Source organism: Dasypus novemcinctus, chromosome 10 (genome assembly GCF_030445035.2).
Source record: "Dasypus novemcinctus isolate mDasNov1 chromosome 10, mDasNov1.1.hap2, whole genome shotgun sequence".
NCBI lineage: Eukaryota > Metazoa > Chordata > Mammalia > Cingulata > Dasypodidae > Dasypus > Dasypus novemcinctus.
In genome coordinates, this window is record NC_080682.1 from 84,742,203 (window position 1) to 84,765,386 (window position 23,184).

Genomic DNA, 23,184 nt, shown 5'->3' on the forward strand with positions numbered 1-23,184 from the left:
GTGTGTAATTTTCTTTTCTTGAAGTGTCTTTATCTGGCTTTGGTATTAGGGTGATGTTAACCTCATAGAATGAGTTATGTAGTGTTCCCTCCTCTTCAACATTTTGGAAGATTTTCAGCAGGATTAGTATTAATTCTTCTTGGACTGATTGGTAGAATGCACCTGTGAAGCAATCTGGTCCCTGACTTTTCTTTATTGGGAGGTTTTTGATGACTGATGTAATCACTTTACTTATAATTGGTTTTGTTAACTCTCTATAGTTATTTTATTCTCAATTTCATTTATTTCTGTTCTAATCTTTATTTCCTTCTGCTTGCTTTGATATTTGCTCTCCTTTTTCTAGTTCTTCCAGGTGTGTACTTAGGTCTTTGAGCTTAGCTCTTCTTTGTTAATCTAAGCATTTGGGCTATAAACTTCCCTCTCAGCACTGCTTTTGCTAATCCCATAAATTCTGACATTTTGTATTTTCATTTTCATTCAAGATATTTACTGGTTTCCCTTGCAATTTCTTCTTACTCACTAATGGTTAAAGAATGGGTTATTTAACTTCCATATATTTGTGGATTCTCCTATTTTCCGGCTTTGCAGCTTCAGCTCCGTTATGGTTAGAGAAAATGCTTTGTATAACTTCAATCTTTTTAAATTTATTGAGACTAGTTTTGTGACCAAACATGTGGTCTATCCTAGAGAATGATCCATATCTTGCTGTTCGGGGGATACAATGTTCTGTATATGCCTTTTAGGTCTAGTTCATTTATCATGTTATTGAAGTTCTCAGTTTCCCTGTTGACCTCTGTCTAGATGTCCTCTTTATTGATGAGTGTGGTTTATTGAAGTCTCCAACTATTGGTTTAAAGACATCTATTTCTGCCTTCAGTTTTGCCAGTGTTTGTCTCATGTATTTTTGAGGCACTGTGATTAGGTACATAAATATTTATGATTGCTATTTCTTCTTGGAGGAGTGTCCCTTTTATTAATATATAGTAGTATTCTTTGTCTCTTATAACAGCTTTCAACTTAAAATCTATTTTGTCTGCTATTACTACAGCCACCCCAGGTCTTTATTGGTTAAATTTTGCATTAATATCTTTTTCTATCCTTTTGCTTTCAACCTATTTGAGTCTTTTGAGTCTAAGATGAGCCTCTTGTAAACAACATATAGTTGGATCATGCTTATTTATCCATTCTGCCAATCTCTGTCTTTTGATTGGGAATTTTAATCTATTAACATTCAGTATTATTAATGTAAAGGCAATACTTACTTCACCCATTTTGTCCTTTGGTTTTTATATGTCATATCTTTTATTGTCTCTCTTTTTCTTTATTTCAACCTCCTTTTCCGTATAGTTGATCTTTTATGATGTAGCTGACTGATCCCTTTTTTCATTTCTGTTCCTGTATATTTTTAAATACTTTCTTTGTGGTTACCTGTTGTTTATATTATACAGCCTTCATCTATAGCCTATTAATTTGAGACGATACAAACTTAGCTTTAATAGCCTACATATTCTCTGCTCCGATATCCCTCTGATTCCCTGCTTTATCATATTTTTTACCCACTTTACCACTTTATATTTTGCCTGTCCATTATCAGCAACTATGCCTTTTTTGTTGTTGTTCAGTTGTATTCTGACTTTTATAAGAATAAAAGAGTAGAGTTTTATATTGAAGATCCATTACTATTAGGTTTTGCATTTACCCCTTTTAGTTCCCGTTGCATTTCTTCACACTACTCCAGGCCTCTCTCCTTTCTTTTTCTTTCAGTGTGCTGAGCTCCCTATAGTACTTCGTGTAGGGCAAGTCTCTTGTTGACAAACTGTCAGTTTCTGTTTATCTGTAAATATTTTAAACTCTCCCTCATTTTTGAAGGATAGTTTTGCTGGATAAATAATTTGGGGCTGGCAGTTTTTCTTTCAGTATCTTATATATATCATACCATTGTATTCTCACCTCCATCGTTTCTGATGAGAAATTGGCACATAGCCTTATTGAGATTCCCTTGTACGTGATGAATCGCTTTTCTCTTGCTTTTTTCAGAATTTTCTCTTTGTCTTTGGCATTTGGCATTCTGATTAATATGTGTCTTGGAATATGTCTATTAGGATTTATTCTGTTTGGCGTATGTTGCACTTCTTGGACATGTATATTTATGTCTTTAATAAGAGTTGGGAAATTTTCATCCATTATTTCCTCAAATATTCTTTCTGCTCCTTTTCCCTTCTGCTTCTGGGACATCCATGATATATATGTTTGTGTGCTTCATAGTGTCACTCAAATTCCTGAGACACTGCTCAATATTTTCTATTCTTTTCTCTCTCTCTTCTTCTATGATTTTGATTTTCCTGTCTTCAAGTTCACTGATTCTTTATTCTGCCTATTAAAATCTACTGTTGTATCATGCCTTTAGTGTATTTTTTTTTTAAGATTTTTTAAAAATTTATTTTTCTCCCCTCTCCCCACCCCAGTTGTCTGTTTTCTGTGTCCATTCACTATGTGTTCTTCTGTGTCCACTTGTATTCTTGTTAGCAACACTGGGAATCTGTGTCTCTTTTTGTTGCATCGTCTTGCTGTGTCAGCTCTCCGTGTGTGTGGCACCACTCCTGGGCAGGCTGGACTTTTCTTTCATGCTAGGCAGCTCTCCTTACGGGGCACACTCCTTGTGCGTGGGGCGTCCCTACAGGGGGGACACCCCTGCGTGGCACGGCACTCCTTGCACACCTCAGCACTGAGCATGGGCCAGTTCCACACGGGTCAAGGAGGCCCTGGATATGAACCATGGACCTCCCATATGATAGGCAGATGCTCTATCCATTGAGCCAAGTCTGCTTCCCACTAGTGTATTTTTAATCTCTACTATTTTGCCTCTCATTCCCATAATTTCTGTTATAACTCTATTTATACTTTCATTTTTTTCTCTATGCTTAAACCTTGTCCCTCTTTTTTTAAGATTTATTAATTTATTCCCCACCCCCATTGTTTTGCACTTGCTGTCTGCTCTCTGTGTATTCTTCTGTGTCTGTTTGTCTTCTCTTTAAGTGGCACTAGGAACCAATCCTGGGACCATCCAGACTGGGAGAGAGGTGCTCAATCTCTTGTGCCACGTCAGCTTCCTGGTCAGCTGCATCTCTTATTGTCTCTCCTCTGTGTCTCTTTTTGTTGTGTCATCTTTCTGCACCAGCTCTCTACACAGGTCAGCACTCTATGCAGGCCTTCACTCCTGCACTGGCCAGCATTCCACGTGGGCCAGCACTCCACATGAGCCAGCTCTCTGCTTGGGCCAGCTTGCCATGCAGGCCAGCTTGCCTTTAACCAGGAGGCCCTGGTAATCAAACCCTGGACCTCCTACATGGTAGATAGGAGCCCAATTGCTTGAGCCACATCTGTTTTCCCACATTGTCTTTTTAATATGTTTTATTTCTTTAGCCATATTTTTCTTCATCTCTTTGAATTGATTTAGGAGATTTGTTTTAATTTCTTTGATTAGTTGCTCCAAATTTTGTCTCCTCTGAAGTTTTAATTTGTTTCCTTAACTATACAATATCTCCTTATTTCTTAGTAAAGCTTGTAGTTTTTTGCTGATGTCTAGGCGTCAGATTATCTTGACGAATTAATTCTGAATGTCATTTTTTCCCTCTTTTCTAAGGTTTTATTGTTCATTGGCTTTGTGTTAAGGCTCATCTTTGGCACTTGGTCCAACTAATTCTAGACCTTTAGAATAGCCCTGTTTAACTAATCAGATTTTCTCAGCTTTTCTTCATCTGATTCTTACCCTGGATATGTGGTACTATTTTTAAGACTGCACTTTTTCTGTAATTATTTCATCTCCAGAAGAAAGCTTCCTTTTTTCTGTTCCTTCTCCAGAAATCTTGATCTGTTCTGTATGTTTTTGTGCATCATTTTCTCCTCACCTCCTATAATTTGTTTAACTTCTCTCCCACATTGAATTTTCTGTTTTTGTTATACTTTTCAGTTCTGGGACCCTCCTGTCTTACAGCAGTTCAGTTTAATCTCCCTTCCCCCTTGAGTCTTTTCTGCCTCCAGTTTCTTCCCCATCAGGGTATCCCACCCCCTGGGAAATAGGTGGAGTAGATCCAAAAAGGTGGGTCACCCCAGATAAATCTATTTTGGTTTAGGAGGTCCAGTGAACAGAAACTGGACTGAATGAGCTCACCATTTGTCAGCCACAATTCCACCATGGTATGTGTGTCTGTCTCACTCTCATCCCCACTAGGGCCCTTTTGTTTGCAACACAACTCAGGGGCTTGTGTTCCACCCTGATTCTCTGTGGACTTGGGTCCCTATGCCTGAATACACATGGGGCTCTACTCACTGCTGTGAATGGCTATATAGTCTTGTCCCTTGTGGGAGGTCTGAGGGAATCCAGGTCTGCCTCCGAACAACTTCCGAACTGTGCAGGATGGAGGGTGAGGGAAGTGGATCAACGGTCCAGGCAGAAGTTCCTTTGTTTAATTTTAGGCAGTACTGGGGATTGAATCCAGGACCTTGTACATGGGAAGCAGGCACTCAATCACTGAGCTATATCCACTCCCCTTCCCCTCCCTACTTTTTTTGGATGGAAGTTTCTTACCTGATATTTTTCTTTTTCTTCAGTTCAGCATTTGTGGAGTCCTTCTCCAGTCTCTACCATTCTCCAGATTGTAGGCAAGTGGGATTTGTCCTTTTATTCACTGAGTCTCTGAGGAGGTTTTTTAAGGGGATGTCTTACATTGCCATATTGATGACATCACCTCCTTTCTCCCATTTTTATATTGAATGAACCGTTTGTATTAATAGCCCAAATACAGATAAATAAGCCAGAAAATAGAAGGAAGTTTTCCAGGGATATAAATGTGTTTAAGAAACACTTTTTATGCAGCATGCACAAGCATCTCATTGGGGTTTCAGAACTACAATTACATTACAGAACAGTGTCTTTAGAAGGACAGAATATGGAAAGTAAAATCCTTGCCCCCACAAGAATTTCCCTTTGATTGTCTTTATCTTCTCAGTTTCCATCATTTCTAGCATGCCTGAAGATAACTTGAAGTAAGAATAGGATTTGGCCAGGCATATGGGGAAAAGGAGTCTGGTGTAAGCCAGAAGTCCATAAACCTTTTTTGTAAAAGGCCAGAAAGTGTATAGTTCAGTTTTGCAGGCTATACAGTCCCAATTACAACTACTCAACTGTGCCACAAAAGCAGCCATAGAGAGTAAGTAAATGAATGGGCAGGTCAGGATTTGGCCCAGGGGCTGTAATTTTTTGACAAAGGTGTAGACAGGATTTTCTTAAACTTATTGGAATATTGTCAAGGGAATATTGCCTAAAGAATGTAAATGAGCACATTTTCTTTTTTTCTTTTCATCTCTCTCTCTTTTTTAAACAACCCTAGCCCATACTTTACTATATATAAATATGTATTTTTAAATCATTTCCACCATCCTTCACCTCCAGATAAATTTCCTTTGCATTTATAATTTCTTGCTTTGATTAAATAGAATAACCATTCTAAATTGTAAACTTTGTACACATTTCAGAAAGAGGTCTTAATGTTATTATTCGTTTAAACCCCTTTCTTGAAGAATTATAGACATCTTATTTTAAATTATTTAAACTTACAAATATCAATGTGAAATTCAAGAAACAAGTACTTAAAAGTTGGGTCTCTATTGAGTATGCAGTAATTTTCCTGGTCCCTGTCATTCTAATTAAATTATCCTTGTAGGTAAGTCTAGTATGGTACTCTCCTATGTTTGGGAAGCTTGCTATTAATATGCCTGCCAGTGGCAAGATAGACCTCATTAATCATTTCAGTTAGAAACAAAATTTTAGTAGACTCCTTATTAGAACAGCTGTTAAAGCATTTGTGGTGGTGTAAAATAACACATTTGTCAAGCAAGAAGGAAGCAAATGGAATAATTTTAAAAATAATTTCAAATAATTTTTTAAATCTCTAGAAAGAAAAGAAAGGTGGGAAACGGACTTGGCCCAGTGGTTAGGGTGTCCATCTACCACATGGGAGATCCACGGTTCAAACCCCAGGCCTCCTTGACCGGTATGGAGCTGGCCCATGCGCAGTGCTGATGCATGCAAGGAGTGCCCTGCCACGCAGGGGTGTCCCCTGCATAGCGGAGCCCCACACGCAAGGAGTGTACCCATAAGGAGAGCCACCCAGTGGGAAAGAAAGTGCAGCCTTCCCAGGAATGGCGCCACCCACACTTCCCGTGCCGCTGACGACAACTGAAGCGGACAAAGAAACAAGATGCAGCAAATAGACACAGAGAACAGACAACCAGGGGACGGGGGGGGGGGGGGGGGGGATTAAATAAATAAATCTTTAAAAAGAAAAGAAAAGAAAGGTAATAAAAGGAAACAGAACAGATGGGACAAATAGAAAGCAAGTAATAAGATGGTAGATTTAAATTCAAATTGAATTAATGTAGTTAAGCCCATTAATTGTAAATGGACTAAATGCTCCATTTAAAAGACAGTGAGGAAGAGGGGCAAGATGGAGGCAGAGAGAGGTGCTCCTAGAGTCAGTTCATACAACAGGTTAGTTAGTAATCATCCAGAGCTATCAAAAGCACCTGTTTGGAGACCCCAGGAGACCAGAAGAGTATCCTGCAATATCCTTGAAAATATGGAAGAGGGAGACTGCCCATCTGCAGAGAAGATTTGTGAGTAGAGCACTCCATGCCACAGAGGCTGGTGCCTGTGGTGCAAGCTGCCTTGGGAGCTATTCCGTGACTGGAGTTGGAAGTTCCATTTCCCAGAAACAGGAGAGGAAGAGAATGGTTGGTCACTGTATTAGTCAGCCGAAGGGGTGCTGATGCAAATACCTGAAATCTGTTGGCTTTTATAAAGGGTATTTATTTAGGGTAGAAGCTTAGAGTTACCAGGCAATAAGGCATAAGTTACTTCCCTCATCAAAATCTTTTGCACATGTTGGAGCAAACTGGCTGCCAACATCTGCATGAGTTCAGGCTTCCTCTTCCTCTTAAAGCTCTATGGTCCCAACTTCTTCCAATATCAGCTACTGGCTAGGATAAGTCTTGTCCCTCTCCCCAGGCTAGATTCTCTCCAGACTCAGCTGCTCTGCTCTCTCCACAAGGCCAGCTGTAGATTATCAGGCAAATGGTTTTTCTCTCTTCCCATGGCCTCTGCCATATATCTGCTTCTCTGTGTGTTTATTTCCCAGGCTCCAGCTCAAAAACTCTAACCTTCCTTCTCTGCAGTGCAGTTCCCTTGGTGGGCAGAGACTAAGCATCCTATTAACGTGGCCCGATCAAAGCCTTAATCATTATTTAATAAAGTAAGAGTGAAACCTCTGAATCCAATATAATCTAATAGTCTCAGAGGAAAAGACCAGTACACAAACATAATCCAGTATCTATTACTGGAATTCATAAATAATGCCACACTGCTACAGGCACCAACTTCAGCTACTGATTACTAAATTCAGCTGGCTAAAGTATAATCCTAAGAACAGCTGAAGTTTAAACCTGTCCAAGTCAGAAAGAGGCCAGTAGCCACCATTTTAACTCCATCCCTGGCATAAGGGGAAGCTGACTGAAAATCACAGTGCTCATAGAGACCAGCTTATTTCCACAGATCGGACTATAGCTCTAGCCTGAACCCCAGCCCCACCTCCGTCAGAGAGGAAGCTGCGAGGACCTGCACCAAGCTCTCTGGGACACTACAGGCCACGCCATGGAGGCCAGTGCCCACCTTCCACTGGCAGTACAAGCCGCCTCAGAAACTATTCCTGTGGCTGGTGTTGGAAGCACTATTTCCCATAAATGGGGGATGAAGAGACAATGTGCCACTGACTTCAGCTACTGATTAGTAAGCTCGGCTGGCTAAAGTATAATCCTAAGAACTGCTAAAGTTTGAACCTGTCCAAGTCAGAAAGAGACTGGTAGCCATCATTTTAACTCTGCCCTTGGCATGAGGGGAAGCAGAAAATCATAGTGAAGTTAGGGACTGGCTTCTTTCTACCAAGATCAGATTGCAGCCCTAGCTAAGCTCCAGCCCCATCTCTGCCAAGGAGAAAGCTAGAGGGACCTGCACCAGCCTCTCCATATAACTAAAGGTGATTTCAGCTGGCATAGACTGAATAGTCAAATACCTGGGGCTCTATCTCCGCACCCCAATAGGATAGGAGAAGAGCTATGTTTCCTCAGCCTTTCCCGGCAACTGCAGGCATTTTCAGCCCACACGAAATGGCTTGCTGAGTGCCTTCTATTCCATCTCCACCTCTGCTTCCACCATAGGGTAGGAGGGGGCTGGTGTTTCCTCAGCCTCACAAGGCAACTGTGGCACTTTTAGCCTGCACATACTCGATTAATGGTAATCTGTGGCTCTACCACCACCCCCAATAGGACAAGAGAGGGGCTTGTTTCCCCAGCCTCTCTGGATAACTTCAGGTGCTTTGGCCCATACAGACTGAATAGTTGGACACCTGTAGCTCCATCCTCACCCCCAAGTAGGATAAGAGGGGAGCTGGTTTTCCTCAGCCTTTTCAGGCAATGGCAGGCACTTTTGACCTGCATGGCCTAGAATGGTGGGTACCTTTGGATCCACTCCCACCACCAAATAGGAAAGGAGGGGACTTGTGTTTCAGCAGCCTCTCTGGGCAACAGTAGGTACTTTTGGTCTACAGGGACCGAAATGTTGGATGCCTGTGGATCCACCTCAACCACCTAACTGGTCTATTCATGCACTGTTGGGCATCAGTGGTTCTGTTCCCACCCCCTAAAGGGCAGAAGAGACAGTACTCCCTCAGCCTCTCAGGACAACTGCAGGAGCATTCAGCCCACAAAGACTAGATTGTTGAGCATTCCAGAGGGACTTCCCGTCCCCCAGCAGGGAAGTCAGTCTACCTGGGCAACTGAAGTCATTTTAGACCCACCGGCATAGATTGCTGCCCACACATCATAAATGTAAAGGCACTTAATCAGGAAGCTCCAAGATACATGAGAAAAACACTGGCAAAACTGAAGGAAGAACAGAAATCTCTACAATAATAGAGACTTTAATACATCACTCTTAGGACTAGATAGAACATTTGGGCAGGGGATCAATAAAGAAACAGAGGTCTTGAAGAATATGATAAATGGAGTAAACCTAATAAACTTACACAGAACATTGCACCTCAAAATAACAGGATATATATTCTTTTCAAGTGTTCATGGATCTTTCTCTAATATCCTAGAGATATCCTATCGACCATATGTTAGGTCACAAAGGAGATCTCAATAAATTCAACAAGATTGAAATTATACAAAGTACTTTCTCTGTTCATCATGGAATAAAGTTAGAAATACACAAGAGGCAGAAAAAAGGGAAAATTCACAAATATTTGGAGATTAAACAGCATACTCTTAAATAATCAGTGGGTCAAGAAGAAATTGCAAGAGAAATCAGTAAATATCTAGAGACAAATGACAATGAAAACACAACATATCACAACCTATGGGATGCAGCAAAGGCAGTGCTGAGAGGGAAATTTATAGCCCTCAATACTTACATTAAAAAAGAGAACAGATAAAATCAGTGACCTACTTATACAGCTGAAGGAACTAGAAAAAGAACAGCAAACCCCAAAGCAAGTAGAAGGAATGAAATAACAAAGGTCAGAACAGAAATAAATGAAATTGAAAAAAAAAATAGAATTAACAAACCAAAAGTTAATTCTCCGAGAAGATTAACAAAATTGGCCAAACCTTAGCTAACTAAACTGACAAAAACAAAAACAAAAACAAAAACAAAACAGAAAATTAAAATAAAGGAAATAAAAAATGAAAATGGGGACATTACTATTGACCCCACAGAAATAAGAAAGATCATAAGAGAATACTATGAACAAATGTATGCCAAAAAACTAGACAATATTGATGAAATGGAAAAATTCCTAAGAATGTACTAACAGTCTACTCTGACCCTAGAAGAAATAGAAGACCTCAACAAACCAATCACAAGTAAAGAGATTGAAACAGTTATTAAAATCCCCAAAATGAAAAGCCTAGGACCAGATGGTTTCACAGGTGAGTTCTACCAAGGATCAAAAGATTAATACCAATCTTATTTAAGGTCTTCCAAAAAATTGAACAAGAAAGAACACTGCCAAACTCATTCTATGAAGCGTAATACCAAAGCCAGATAAAGATATTATGAAAAAAGAAAATTATAGACCCATTTCACTAATAAATACAGATGCAAGAATCCTCAATAAAATACTTACTAATCAAATTTAACAAACATTAATTAAAAGAATTATTCATCATGATAAAGTGCCCTTTATACAAGTCATGCAATGTGGCTCAATGCAAGTAAATCAATCAGCATAATACACCACATTAATAAAGAAGAAAAATCACATGATCTTATCAATTGACACAGAAAAGGCGTTTGACAAAATACAGTATCCCTTTTTGATAAAAATACTATGAAAGACAGGAATTGAAGGAAACTTTCTTAACATGATAAAAGCCATATATGAAAACCCACAGCTAACACTGTACTCAGTGGTGAAAGACTGAAAGTGTTCCCATTGAGATTAGGATCAAGACAAGGATGCCCACTATCACCTATTGTTCACTATAGTGTTAGAAGTTCTAGCTAGAGCAATCAGGCAAAAAAAAAGAAATAAAGGTGTCCAAATCAGAAAGCAAGAAGTAAAACTTTCGATATTCACAGATGATATGATTCTATACCGAGAAAGACCCAAAAAATCTATAACAAAGCTACTAGAGCTGATAAAGGATTTCAGTAGTGTGTCAGGATACAAGATCAATATGTAAAAATCAGTGGTGTTTCTATACAATTGTAAAGTGCAATCTGAGAAGGAAGTCAAGAAAAAATTCCACTTACAAAAGCAACTAAAAGAAGCAAATATTTAGGATGAAACTTAACCAAGGATGTAAAGCACTTGTATCAGAAAACTACAATGCATTGTTAAAAGAAATCAAAAAAGACCTAAATAACTAGAAGAACATTCCATACTCATGGATTGGAAGACTAAATATCATTAGGATATCAATTCTTCCTGATCAAACTACAGATTCAATGCAATCCCAATAAAAATTCTACCAACATTTTTTAAGCAAATGAAAAACACAATTATCATATTTATTTCAAAGGGTAAGGGACCCCAAATAGCCAGAAATATCTTAAAAAGGAAAAGCGAAGTTGGAGGCCTCTCACTTCTAGACTGTAAATCATATTACCTAGCTGTAGTGGTAAAAACAACAACAACAAACAGCATGGTATTGGCATATAGATACACAGACCAATGAAACTGAATTGATGGTTCATAAACAGACCTTCACATCTATAGTCAAGTAATGTTTGACATGCCTGTCAAACCCAGCTAGCTCGGGCAGAACAGTCTCTTCAACAAATGGTGCTGAGAGAACTGGATATTCATAGGCAAAAGAAAGAAAGAGGACCTCTTTCTCATATCTTATACATAATTAACTCAAAATGGATCAAAGACCTAAATATAAAAGGAAGAGCCATAAAGCTCCTAGAAGAAAATGTAGGAAAACATCTTCAAGACCTGGTGGTAGATGGTGCATTCAAAAACTTTATACCCAAAGCACAAGCAACAAAAGAAAACATGGATAAATGAGAGGTCCTCAAACTTAAACACTTTTTTGATTCAAATGACTTTGTCAAGAAGGTGAAAAGGCAGCCCACTCAATGGGATAATATATTTGAAAACCACATATCGGATAACAGTTCGATTTCCATTCTATCTAAAGAGATCATACAACTCAACAATAAAAGAGTAAGCAATCCAATTTTTAAAATAGGCAAAAGATTTAAATAGACATTTCTCCAAAGAGGAAATATAAATGACCAAAAAGTACATGAAAAAATGTTCCATATCACTAGGTATTAAGGAAATGCAAATCAAAACAAGAATGAGGTATTATCTCACATCACACAGAATGGCCATTATTTTAAAGAAACAGAAAACAATAACTTGGAGACAATGTGGAAAAATAGGAACACTCCTTCACAGTTGGTGGGAGTATAAAATGGTGCATTCTCTATGGAAGACAGTTTGGTGGTTTCTCAGGAAGCTAAATATAGAATTGCCATGTGATCCATCAATTCATCTTCTAGGAATATATCCAGAAGAACTAAAAACTGTGACACAGATATCTGCACACCGATGTTCATAACCGCATTATTCACAATTGCCAATAGATGGAAACAATTCAAGTGACCATCAACCAATGAGTGTATAAACAAAATGTGGTATATTCTTACTCTGGAATACTAAGCTGCAGTAAGAAGAAATAAAATTGGGACACATGATAACAGGAATGAATCTTGAAGACATTATTATGCTAAGTAAAGTAAGCCAGACACAAAAGGACAAATATTGCATGGTCTCATTAATATAAACTAAATATGAAGAATAAACACATGGAGTTAAAGTCTAGAGTATAGGTTATTTGGAGGTAAGAGGAGGGTTTAGAAGAACACGGATGCTTAATGTATGTAGAAGTTTTAATTAATTTGACTGTAAAAGTGTGGAAATGGATAGAGTTGATGGTAACACATTATAGTGAGTAGCAGCTGATTTATAAATGGGCTTATGCCTGAAAAAGGTAGTCTAGGAATGTAAATGTCTATTGAAAGAAAGCTAAAGAATAATCTAGGGACTGAATAACACAGTATGGATGAGAATTGTGGTTGATGGTACAGATGCAAGAGCGTCCTTCTGTGAGTTAAAGCAGATGTGCATCACTATTGCGGGGTGGTGGGAATGTGCAGAAGCATGGGAAAAATGCAATTAATGCAACCTATGGGCTATAGTTAACAGAAATACTGTAATATTCTTGCATCAGTGCTAAAGATGAACTATGTTAATAGGGGGGTATGGAAAAAATATACCACATATACACTATGGGCCCTAGCAGTAATAGTCTGATGATGTTATCTCATAATCTGTAACAAATGTTCTGCAGTGGTGTGGTGTGTTGGTGAAGAGGTTTGTATGGGAATTCTACACACGTGCATGATTGTTTTGTAAGTTCACAACCTCTGTAATAAAAATATATTTTAAAAAAATAATAGAGTAGGTTGGGGAAAACATGCAAATATAAGATATGGACGGTAGGTTATTAAGTAATATTTTGACGATGCTCTTACATAGTTTGTAACAAATGTTTCACAACAATGCAAGGTGTTGATGTAGGGTGAAGTATGGGGCCTGTGTGTGATGTTATGCATGTTTAACATCATAACTTTTACTATACACTTACTGTTTATGTATGTTCATGTATGAATGATATACTTCAATAAAAATATACTAAAGACAGTCATCTTCAGAATGTATTTTTTTAAAAAGCTTTTTATGCTGCTTTTAAGGGGCATATCTAAATTTTAAGAATTCAAAAAGGTTCAAAGAAAAAGAAAAAAATCATATAAAACTACCTTAAAAAGCTGTTATCACTGTTTTAATATCAAAGTAGATTTTGTCTTTGCTTTTGTTTGCAAAGTAGATTTTAAAATAGAAAACAATACTAGAGATTTAAAAAATACACCTCATGATGACAATGACAAAAGTTTATTTCACACAGGGTAATTTGTTTGATCAAGGAGAGTTTATTAGAGGAATATAGAACTGGTTTGATCTTTTAATAATAAATCAGGGTAATTCATCAGAATAAGAAAGAAAATTATATAATGCTTCATTATAGGCAGCAAAGCATTTTATGAAATTTAATATATATTCAAGTTTTTAAAAAAAAAAAGAATTCTTAGCACTTTAGAAAGAGAAGGGAAGCACCTTGAGCTGGTAACAGATGTCTGAGAACACCCCCAAATCAGAAAAAAATACTTAATGATAAAATGTTGAAAGCTCTTCCTCTGAGATCAGGGCAAGATAAGGATGTACATATTTACCACTTCTATTCAGTGTTGAATAGGTCCTAGGCCATGCAAAAGGCTAGAAAAATAAATAAAAGCTCTAAAGACTAAAGAAGAAGAAATGAAACTGTCATTATTCACAGATGATCTTATAGCATGCATAGAAAGAATCTACAAATAAACTTTTAAAATTAATAAGTGAATTCAGCAAGGTTACTGGCATAAGATCATTATACAAATATTATTCATATATTTATATAACAAAAACAAATCATTGGAAACATTTCTAAAAGTGTTATTTCTTTTGAAGTACTGATACTATTTACAGTAGCACTGAAAACATCAAATATTTAGGAATAAATCTAATGAAAGATGTATAAGACCTCTACATGGAATACTCAAAATAATATTGAGAGTAATGAAAGTGTTAAATAAATAACTATATCATGTTCTTGCATAAGAATACTCAATATTCTAAAACTATGGTTTTCCCCCAAATTGATATATAAATTCAATGCAGTCCCAAGCAAAATCCCAGTAAATTTCTATAAAAATTGATAAGATGATTCTAAGCATTGCATAGTCAAGACCATCTTGTGAATGATACTGTCAGATATCAATACTTTCTAATGAAACTACAGTAATTAAGACAATATGAGATTGGTGCAAGGATAGGTAAACAGACCAGGGCTTCAGAATGCTTCCAACGTATCATTGGTTAAGTATGGAAAGTTAATTTGGCAATCACTAAAGGAGTTTAAGGTTATAATTTTTATGACCATAAACTGGATTTCTTCTCCCTCTTATGAGTGCTGGCTTATATCAAGATAAGGGATTAGAGGTTGGGAGGTTATAAATATGAAATCTCTTTAGTGTTACATTTCTAAATAAATTAAAGGAAAATATTATACTTTGTAATGTGCCTATCTTCTTGCAGTTACTAATCTATAAAGCAAGGTGCTCTTGTCTGCTTTTTATTTTCCCAATATCATTTCCTATAATTTATGAGCTAATCTGTTTTTAAAATAAATATCAACTGTATTAGTCAGCCATAAGGGCTGCTGAGGCAAAATACCAGAAATCTGTTGGCTTTAATAAAGGTTATTTATTTAGGGTATGAGCTTACAGTCACCAAACCATAAAGTGTAAAGTCTTTTGCTACATGTTGGAGCAAAATGGCTGCTGAAGACTGCAAGGGTTCAGCCTCCCTCTTCCTCTTAAGGCTCTGTGGTCCAAGATTCTTCTCATCTCTCCCCCAGGGCTCATTCCTCTGTGGGCTCAGCTGCTCTGTTCTCTCCACAAGATCAACTGTAGAATATCAGGCTCACTCTCTTCCCGGGGCCTCTGCTGTATCTGCTTCTCTGTGTATGTACTTTCTGGGGCTCCAGCTCAAAAACTGCAACTAACTCTTGGGCCTTCTTGTTTCCTACTGCCATGGCCCAATCAAAGCCCTAATCGTAATTTAATCAAGTAAAACTGAAACCTCTGATTTCGATATAATCTAAAGGTATCACTTACCCAAGGGAGCATACCAGTTTACAAACATAATCAGTATTTCTTTTTGGAATTCATCAATAATCTCAAACTGCCACATCAATATATAGCATTAATAAAATATTTAAACTCATTTTGACATTTAAACCTATTCTCATAGCAAAAATCATTTAGTTTTGATCTTTAATCCTTTTACCATCTCAGGCAGACTAATAATAGTCTATTCTCTGTGGTCATTTCAGCTGTCTAATGAACTATTGACAATTTGACTTGTCATTCTCATAAAGTTGATCTTAATCCATTAATCTTACAATCTTTATTTCAAGTAAAGGGAAAGTAAAGTATAAAGTAAGCAAAACTATTCAGTTCAACAGAGGCCTTTAATAATTCTATATAACGTTTTTATTTTCTAAGCTTAGCTTATTCAGCAAAAGTCTATAGTATCACTGAAAGGAGTACATTGCAAAAGAAGAGATTAGTAGAAGAGTTTGTTAGTCTCACCATATAGGCCTTCTTTTTTCTTCTCAACCCTTGAAAAGAATTGATAAGGAGTTGAAATCTAATTTCCAAATTTGAAATATGTCTTATCGCTCAGCCAATTTGTTTCTGAGACTTCAAATATTACTATGATATTATGATATTCATAATCTTATATTCTCTCTCTTCCTCTCCTCCCCTCTCTTTCCTTTTCCCATCCTACATTTCTCCCCCCTAACTCCCACTTCTAAATTTTTCCATGTCCCTGAAGCTATCCTGGTCTTCTAGTCATACCTCAAGCTGTACAAGACAGTAGTTTACCAAGAGTTGCCCGCTGCTATCGACATAATCGCTTGCCTGTTGTATGTTGGAAGAACTCAAGAAGCAGTACCCTACTCCTCCGATCTGGAGGATTCCATGGAAAGGGAGTCGTTGGTCTTTTCAAATCTCAGAACTCCCCTCAGGCAGGTAAGCATTTTTCTATGGCATGAGTGAGATCCTTTCACTTCAGAGTATTCCTAAGCATGAAGAAAATAAAATCTGGGAATGCCAGTTGTGCCATTTCTTTAAGCCTCTCTCACATACAGGCTTTTCCACTGTACTGCATACATAGCTTAAATAAGAACTATACTTTGGCCATGTGGGGCTCTACCTTGAATTTGACTTCTTTTTAAATAATCTGGTCTATATTTGGATATTAATCAAAATGAACATCATAAAGTCTTTGGCTCTTTTCATTCCTGCAAACCAGAGTATCCACAGGTGGAAATTAAATTATACCAATCCTTTCCCTTCCTTTTGGTAAGTATCCAAATATACTTAATAGCTTCAGAAGTAAATTGAGATTCTGCCTGATGTGATAAGAGATGTCCTGTCTCATTCCTGCAAGACACAAACAAGCAAGGCAACAAACTAGGAAACAAAATTGCTGATTTAGAAGCGCTCAAGCAAAGAGATTTTTAGGGATTTAGGGAGTGGCCAATTTAAGAAACACATTAAGTACTACTATCCCTCCTTTTGCTAAGGATAGTTTCTTTTTTATTTATTTTTATTTTATATTTTATTTTTTGCTGAGGATATTTTTGGTAGCAGTATGTCTGAGGACTTGAAGTCAGGAGCTGAATTTTGCTACTTTTTTTCATAACTTAGCTCATAGTAGACGTTCAATAGAATTAAAAAATTGATCACTAAATCAGATTGAATTTAGGGATGTTTGCATTCTTTTCCTTTTGGAAAAAAGTTAAGTTTTTTGGTTCAGCAGATAGAGCCATTTGTTTTTTTATATCTCTTCTTTATTTTCATCCATTTTCCTCCTGAAAAGTGGCCAGTGTATCTTTGATCAGTCAGCTGACTGAGGGTAGCACACACACAACTCTGTTATTTCCCTGGCCTTGGAATCTAACCACAAGTATAACTGAAAGCAATTGACTTTTAACTGTTTCCTCCTTGAGGATCTTCCCAAGCTCCATTGTAGGTATAATAGAGCACAAGCATGTGAAAGTTACATAAAGCAAGTTAATGATTTCAGGGGCATTGATGAGCATATCAATGAACATTTAGTTGGAAAATTTTGAAACTTTTCCACTGGTTTCTGGTTTTTTAAATCAAATACATATTTATCATATTTCATATATTTGAGCCCACACATTCTTTCAAATTTTAGTATACTTGAAATCACTGTGCATCTTATAATTAATAAGATAGGAAAGAATTGTGTCATAGTTCAACTGACAGATTTTTTTTCCTTAAGACAATCAAAAACAGAGCCTTTTAAAATTGATGTCATCTTAGATTTGATAAAATATAATAATGCTAGTTATTTATTTCTTGTTCAGGATTGAAGAAAATTCACTAATATCTTTTGTCCTTCTAGTGAATCCATCTCTGATGCCCCTTAAAAAAAGCCTGGGCCAATTCCATTGATAAATAGTTTTGCTCCACAAACCAGACTCCTATACCCTTCAAGGCCAGAATTGCTCTCATAGTTGTTTCCATTTGTGCATACTTTTTTGCTCTTCTTTTAGAAGCACCAAAAAATCTGGCAGTAGTTTAGAAGCACCAAAGGATTCTCCATCTTCCTCTACCCTCTCAACAAACCCCTAACAAGCTCATGTCCCCTGTTAGGAATGAGCAGCATTATTAGAATAAAGCTACTGGGTATTGGGGAATGCTCACCTCTGTTTATTTCAGAATACCAAGGAAACCCCCTTCTTCCTCTACTCCCAAAGAATGCCATGAGCCAGATGGTTAGGGGAGAAGATCTAGGGGATTGCTCATTTTAAGGTGATTAGATATTGAGAAACTACACCTAAGCTTGGAAGGATAGCCCTGTGTTAGTTTTCTTGTGTTCCTTCTGGGAAGAGGATGAGGCATTTAAGAAGTAGGTGTGGTGAAACTAGCATTATAGGAGGATTAGCCATTTAATAGATGGGGGCTTTTCTATATTTGGGTGTGGACAACTTAAAGACTATATGGACAAAGAATAAGCAAAAAAACATATGTATTTGTTTTATTCACATGGATTCAGTTTGTTTTATTCTATATCTTTTCCTTTAACAGCTCCTACATCCTCTTTAGAGTCCTCCAGTAGCATTGAACAGGAAAAATACTTGCAAGCATTACTGAATGCAGTTTCTGTCCATCAGAAACTCAGTGGTAACAACACCCTTACTGTCAGGCCAGCACTTGCTCTGTCTCCTGGTAAGATTTGTTAATACTTTTCTTTTGGACAGCTATAAAAGCTCAGATCTGTTTCTAGGGTTAGTCTCTTCAGTCATTTGCACTATTCTTGCAAAATGACCCCTTAAAGTTTTACCCCATAGGGCTATAACTTTAGCTTCTTTTACTTAGCAACCAAGATACCATTACTAATGTCTAGGAAACAGTAACAAAATTTTGAGATTCAATTATTTCCTTTTTAAAGTAGTAATAAATAAAATCATTTGTTTTTCCCTCTATAATCTGTTTTATTTAGACTTTATAAATTGAATATATGTTTACTAAATGTATATTTATTAAAGTTGTCATGCTTAAGTTTAAATTCCCCAAATTTCTAAACAGCATTTTGTAATTATCAGTAAATTTTGTTTTTATTAGATTTGGATGAAGCCATTAAGACTTGTACTAATATTCTGTTTCAGTTATCATGTGATGGAACCCCAAAGGGTTCATGTAGAGGTAACCCTAATGTGTTAGACACAGGAGCATGTGACTTGAGAAGTTGGTCTCCTTGGCTTAATCAGCTATTTGAATTAGCGCAACATGAGCAGAGAGTGGCTTTTCTTGTAAAGTAACACCATGCATGCCTTGCTTCATATATCATTCTCTGATTGCTTTTGCCAAACCTAACTCTCTGTAATCTTGCAAATGTGTGTTATCTCGGATGAAGTAATAACATTGCCTTGTTATCTCTAATAAAGCCTTAGGTACTTAAAAAGTACAGTGTTTGGCAGCAATTAGACATGCTAGACATGAAGATAAATTTTTTGTCATTTGAGTAATGTTAACCCAAACGACATGGTTTTTGTTCTTCTTTTCGACTGACTTTAGGGACTGAAAGGAGGACTTCAAGAATGTCCACTGTGCTTAAACAGGTAGTGCCAGGACATTTGGATGTAAACCCATCCAATAGCTTTGCTCGAGGAGGTTAGTAAGATTGATTTTATAACTTAGCACTGGTATAAGCTTAAAAGCAGAAACATTTTTCTAGATAGTACATACCTTAAATCAACAAATTATGGTTCAAATTTGTTAATTTACTTTTTCAAATGAATCACCAAATATATTACTGGTATGATGACAATAGGTATAATAATAATTGCTGACATCTTAGATATTAATGAGTTTTTGAAGCACCAGGAGAAGAGGGAAACTTATCTGATGGGTCAGCCTTGGGAAGACTCCCTGATGCTCCAGGTTTGTAGAGCAGAAAGACTGATCACAAAGTTTCAAGAGCTAAGGAGAAGTGATGCCAGATCCAAGAGCTGTATCTCCTATTCTTGTTATTTTTATTCCTGACCTCTGAAATGCTAGTTTGGAGAATAAGCTAGAATGATAGCCCTGTTTCTCTTTTTCCTTCTGGATTGTAGCTACTGTCATGAGGAATTAGAGAAGAAAGGCTGAGTGTCAGCTTTTTCACATTCCAAAGAATGATCCACTTTGTTCTCTGGGAGTTTATGTGAGATTCTTTGATGTCTCAGAGGAAAGTCCAGGGTGGTTATCTTGATTATAATATCCTTCTACTTCACAATGAAGTCAAAGAATCTTAGACTCTTCCTCTCACTCCCATACAATTCTGAATCCCTTTGAAAATGTACCAAGTAAATGATCTTGGTTTTACCTGAGCATCAGCAGCAATGGGAAACTCACTTCTTCCCAAAAGTAGCCTCTTGCATTTTTAATCAGCACTCTTTATTAGAAAGTTCTTTTCATACTGATCCACCATCTTGTAACTTTTACATTTTGGCCCTAGCTTGACCCTCTGAAGTTACAAAATAGGTCTAATATTACATCCTTCAGACCTGAAAACTTTTGTCATGTTTTCTCTCTTCTGTCATTAACTTAAACATCACCAAATCAAATCATCGTAATCCACTCACCATCCTTGTCATTCTATGAACTCTTCATGGAATTGAACCTGCATTCATGCAGCCTAGGAATACATTAGATATGGGGACATCGTTAGGCCCCATCATTAGGTTGACCCATATTGAGATAAATATTATAAAAATCCCTACATCTGTGCTGCTGTTTTTAACAATATCCTGACCTTGAGGGCTGGTTTTTGGACTGAGGGTTGTTAATAATATACTATGTACTGTACTGTAAAATGTACTATACCTATAAAATTTCATCTTTTTGTGTATGCACTATTGTTTTAGACCTTTGGATCCTGATTTTATCTACCAGTGTATTCGATATTTTTCTAAGTCTCTTTTCATCCATAGATTTGATCACTGTTTTTAAAAAAAAAGTCAAACAAACTAGAGGTAAGAGCAAAGGCCTGCAGGATATATATAATAGAGAAGCCTCCCTGAAAAAAAAAGATCAATGAATTCTCCTACTCTAATCTCTACATCTCTTTTTCTTTTCTCCTTTACTGGATCTGTACAACGTGAAGGGAACAACCCCGCTGCTTATGTATACACACACGTTCATTTTATTTCACAGTTCAGGTAGTGCTAAGCTACAATGCAAAATGTATATATACTAAAAAGTTTCAGGAAACAGCATTCATATCACATTCAATGAGCATAATGCTTTCAATTCTATTGTTTCATTTTTTTTAAAATTCTGGTTTGACTACTAAAGTGATCTCACCATCTACTAAGATAAATCCTGTGTTTGAAAACACTACACTAGGTCCTTTGCCTAGTGTAAAAAATTGCTCAGGACAAGTACTTGAAACTTAAGAGTCACCAGGAAATCTCAGTATACTTCACCACCACCACCGATGCAGTAGTGTAATGCCTTTGATTAACATGATTTCCAGATAAGATTACAATGTATACAGTTTTCTTATTGCTGATTTTCTGCTGATAGACACTTGGCAGTTTTTCATTAATGAGTCTCTGGGTAGATGCTTAATGTTTTGTATTTAACCTTTATATCAAATCTTAATATATTGATTTTAAGAAAGAAAATAATCAACAACTATGTTCAGTACCTATATTTAAGGCTTTTGACTAAGTAACTGGCTGGATATAAAAATAAACATGATCAGGTCCCTGCCCTTGAGAGCATGCAATCTAGTAGAGTAAAAGAACACACAAATAATTACAGCGCGGTGTGATAAGAGTTCAAATAGAGCTCCTTACAACACTGTTGGAATTGCCTTTGAGAGGAGTTAACATTATACCTGTAGCTCAAGGGAAGAGTAGGAGTTTGTCAGGTGAAAAAATGGGAGAGATCATTCTAGACAAGGGACCAACAGAAGAAAGTAAGTTGTGTTCAGGGAACAGTGTCTCAGAATCAGGAACCACTAATGTTCACCACAAACATCTTAATGGATTCCAGGGGAAAAACAAAAGACCTCAGCAAAAAGGAGAATAGTTGGCCAGCACACAGGAGGTCTTGGACCTCTGCCGTGCCATCCCAGGTGTTTGTTCTGTCTTGCTGCAGCATTTTCTGTATGCCCTCAGCCAGCACCTCTGCAGCCCTTAACTTTCAGACTTTTATTGGGGGCACTAATGGCTTAAAGGTATCAATGCCCTTCATATCCTGCTTCCAAAGGAGTGAAGCAGGAATGAAAAATCACTTCTAATGATTTTTCTTTTATCAAATCATATTATATATTATGCAGTTTTGCAATGTATAGCTTAATAATACTTCTGTTAAAGTCTGCAATCCAGAATAAATACAGAATCATTTCCCTTAGTTGAATTGAGCAATTCCTTTGCTCAGGAAATGATGTGACTGCAACGTACTGCTATCCATTTTTGTTGTTAGCAGTTAGGTTTTGTCATAGTCAAGAAGCACTTTCTGTCTGAAAAACACAAAACAAAAAACAAAACAGTATTACTCAAATTACAAAAGCATTATCTCTAATACTGCCTATCATTTTAGAGAAAGTAGGGATTTCAGGAGAAGTCATTACTTTGATCATTACAAGCTGTAGTGTTAGTGGTATTGGGTATTGTCACAGAATCATGAAGTTTTGCTGCTCATAACTATCTATGTACTAATGGTAAATAAATGTAATTTTTAAATGAAAAGAGAAGAAGGAAGATAGTGTGGCAATGCTTAATGCGCTATTGCAAAAACATGCCCTTAGTTATTCCAAATGGTTGCGAGAGCTTTCGTTGTTTACTGGTGTGATGGCCCTGCTCAAAGAATAAATGTTTTGAATAACACATAGCATTTGCCAATCAGCCTCCACACATACTCGGGCCAATGTAGTCCTAATGTTTACAACCCACCAAATTCCTTAATTTTATAGTATAAAATTTGTTTCTTACTGAGTGAAGATCTTCAAAAGCTTATTCCATTTGGTATAATTTTTTTAGTGGCGTCTTGTGCTGTGCTGTCCATGTCATTGTGCTTACAATATTTATAAAAAGGTGCTGAAATTTCACTTAACAGGCACTTAACTCATTTTTTAATGTGACTGTGCAATTTTTTATTTGTTAATTAAATCTTCTATTTTTATTATATGTACATTTCCCCTATGTTAATTTAATTAAAAATTAATCTATTTCTTTTCTTACTCAATCTGCTCTGATGTTTGCTGCTATATACATTCCATTCCTCCTTCTGTCTTTAATCTTACATACCAGCGCTTGGGTACAGAGATAAATGTTTTACTCAGTCAAATCCCAAAACTTCAGCTA

At 36.9% G+C, this 23,184-nt stretch overlaps 1 protein-coding gene across 5 annotated transcripts in view; it reads left to right on the forward strand.

The window, feature by feature from the left end:
- The window catches only part of SBF2 (SET binding factor 2), a 685,940-nt gene that overhangs the window by 608,511 nt on the left and 54,245 nt on the right, over positions 1-23,184 (forward strand). For 3 of the 5 annotated variants that reach the window (XM_058305757.2, XM_058305759.2, XM_058305760.2), the window contains 3 exons: positions 16,128-16,324; positions 18,416-18,556; positions 19,406-19,501. In XM_058305757.2, the coding sequence (XP_058161740.1) occupies positions 16,128-16,324; positions 18,416-18,556; positions 19,406-19,501 (434 nt within the window). The remainder of the gene's footprint in view (positions 1-16,127; positions 16,325-18,415; positions 18,557-19,405; positions 19,502-23,184) is intronic. The other 2 variants (XM_058305758.1, XM_058305761.1) reach the window with 1 other exon arrangement.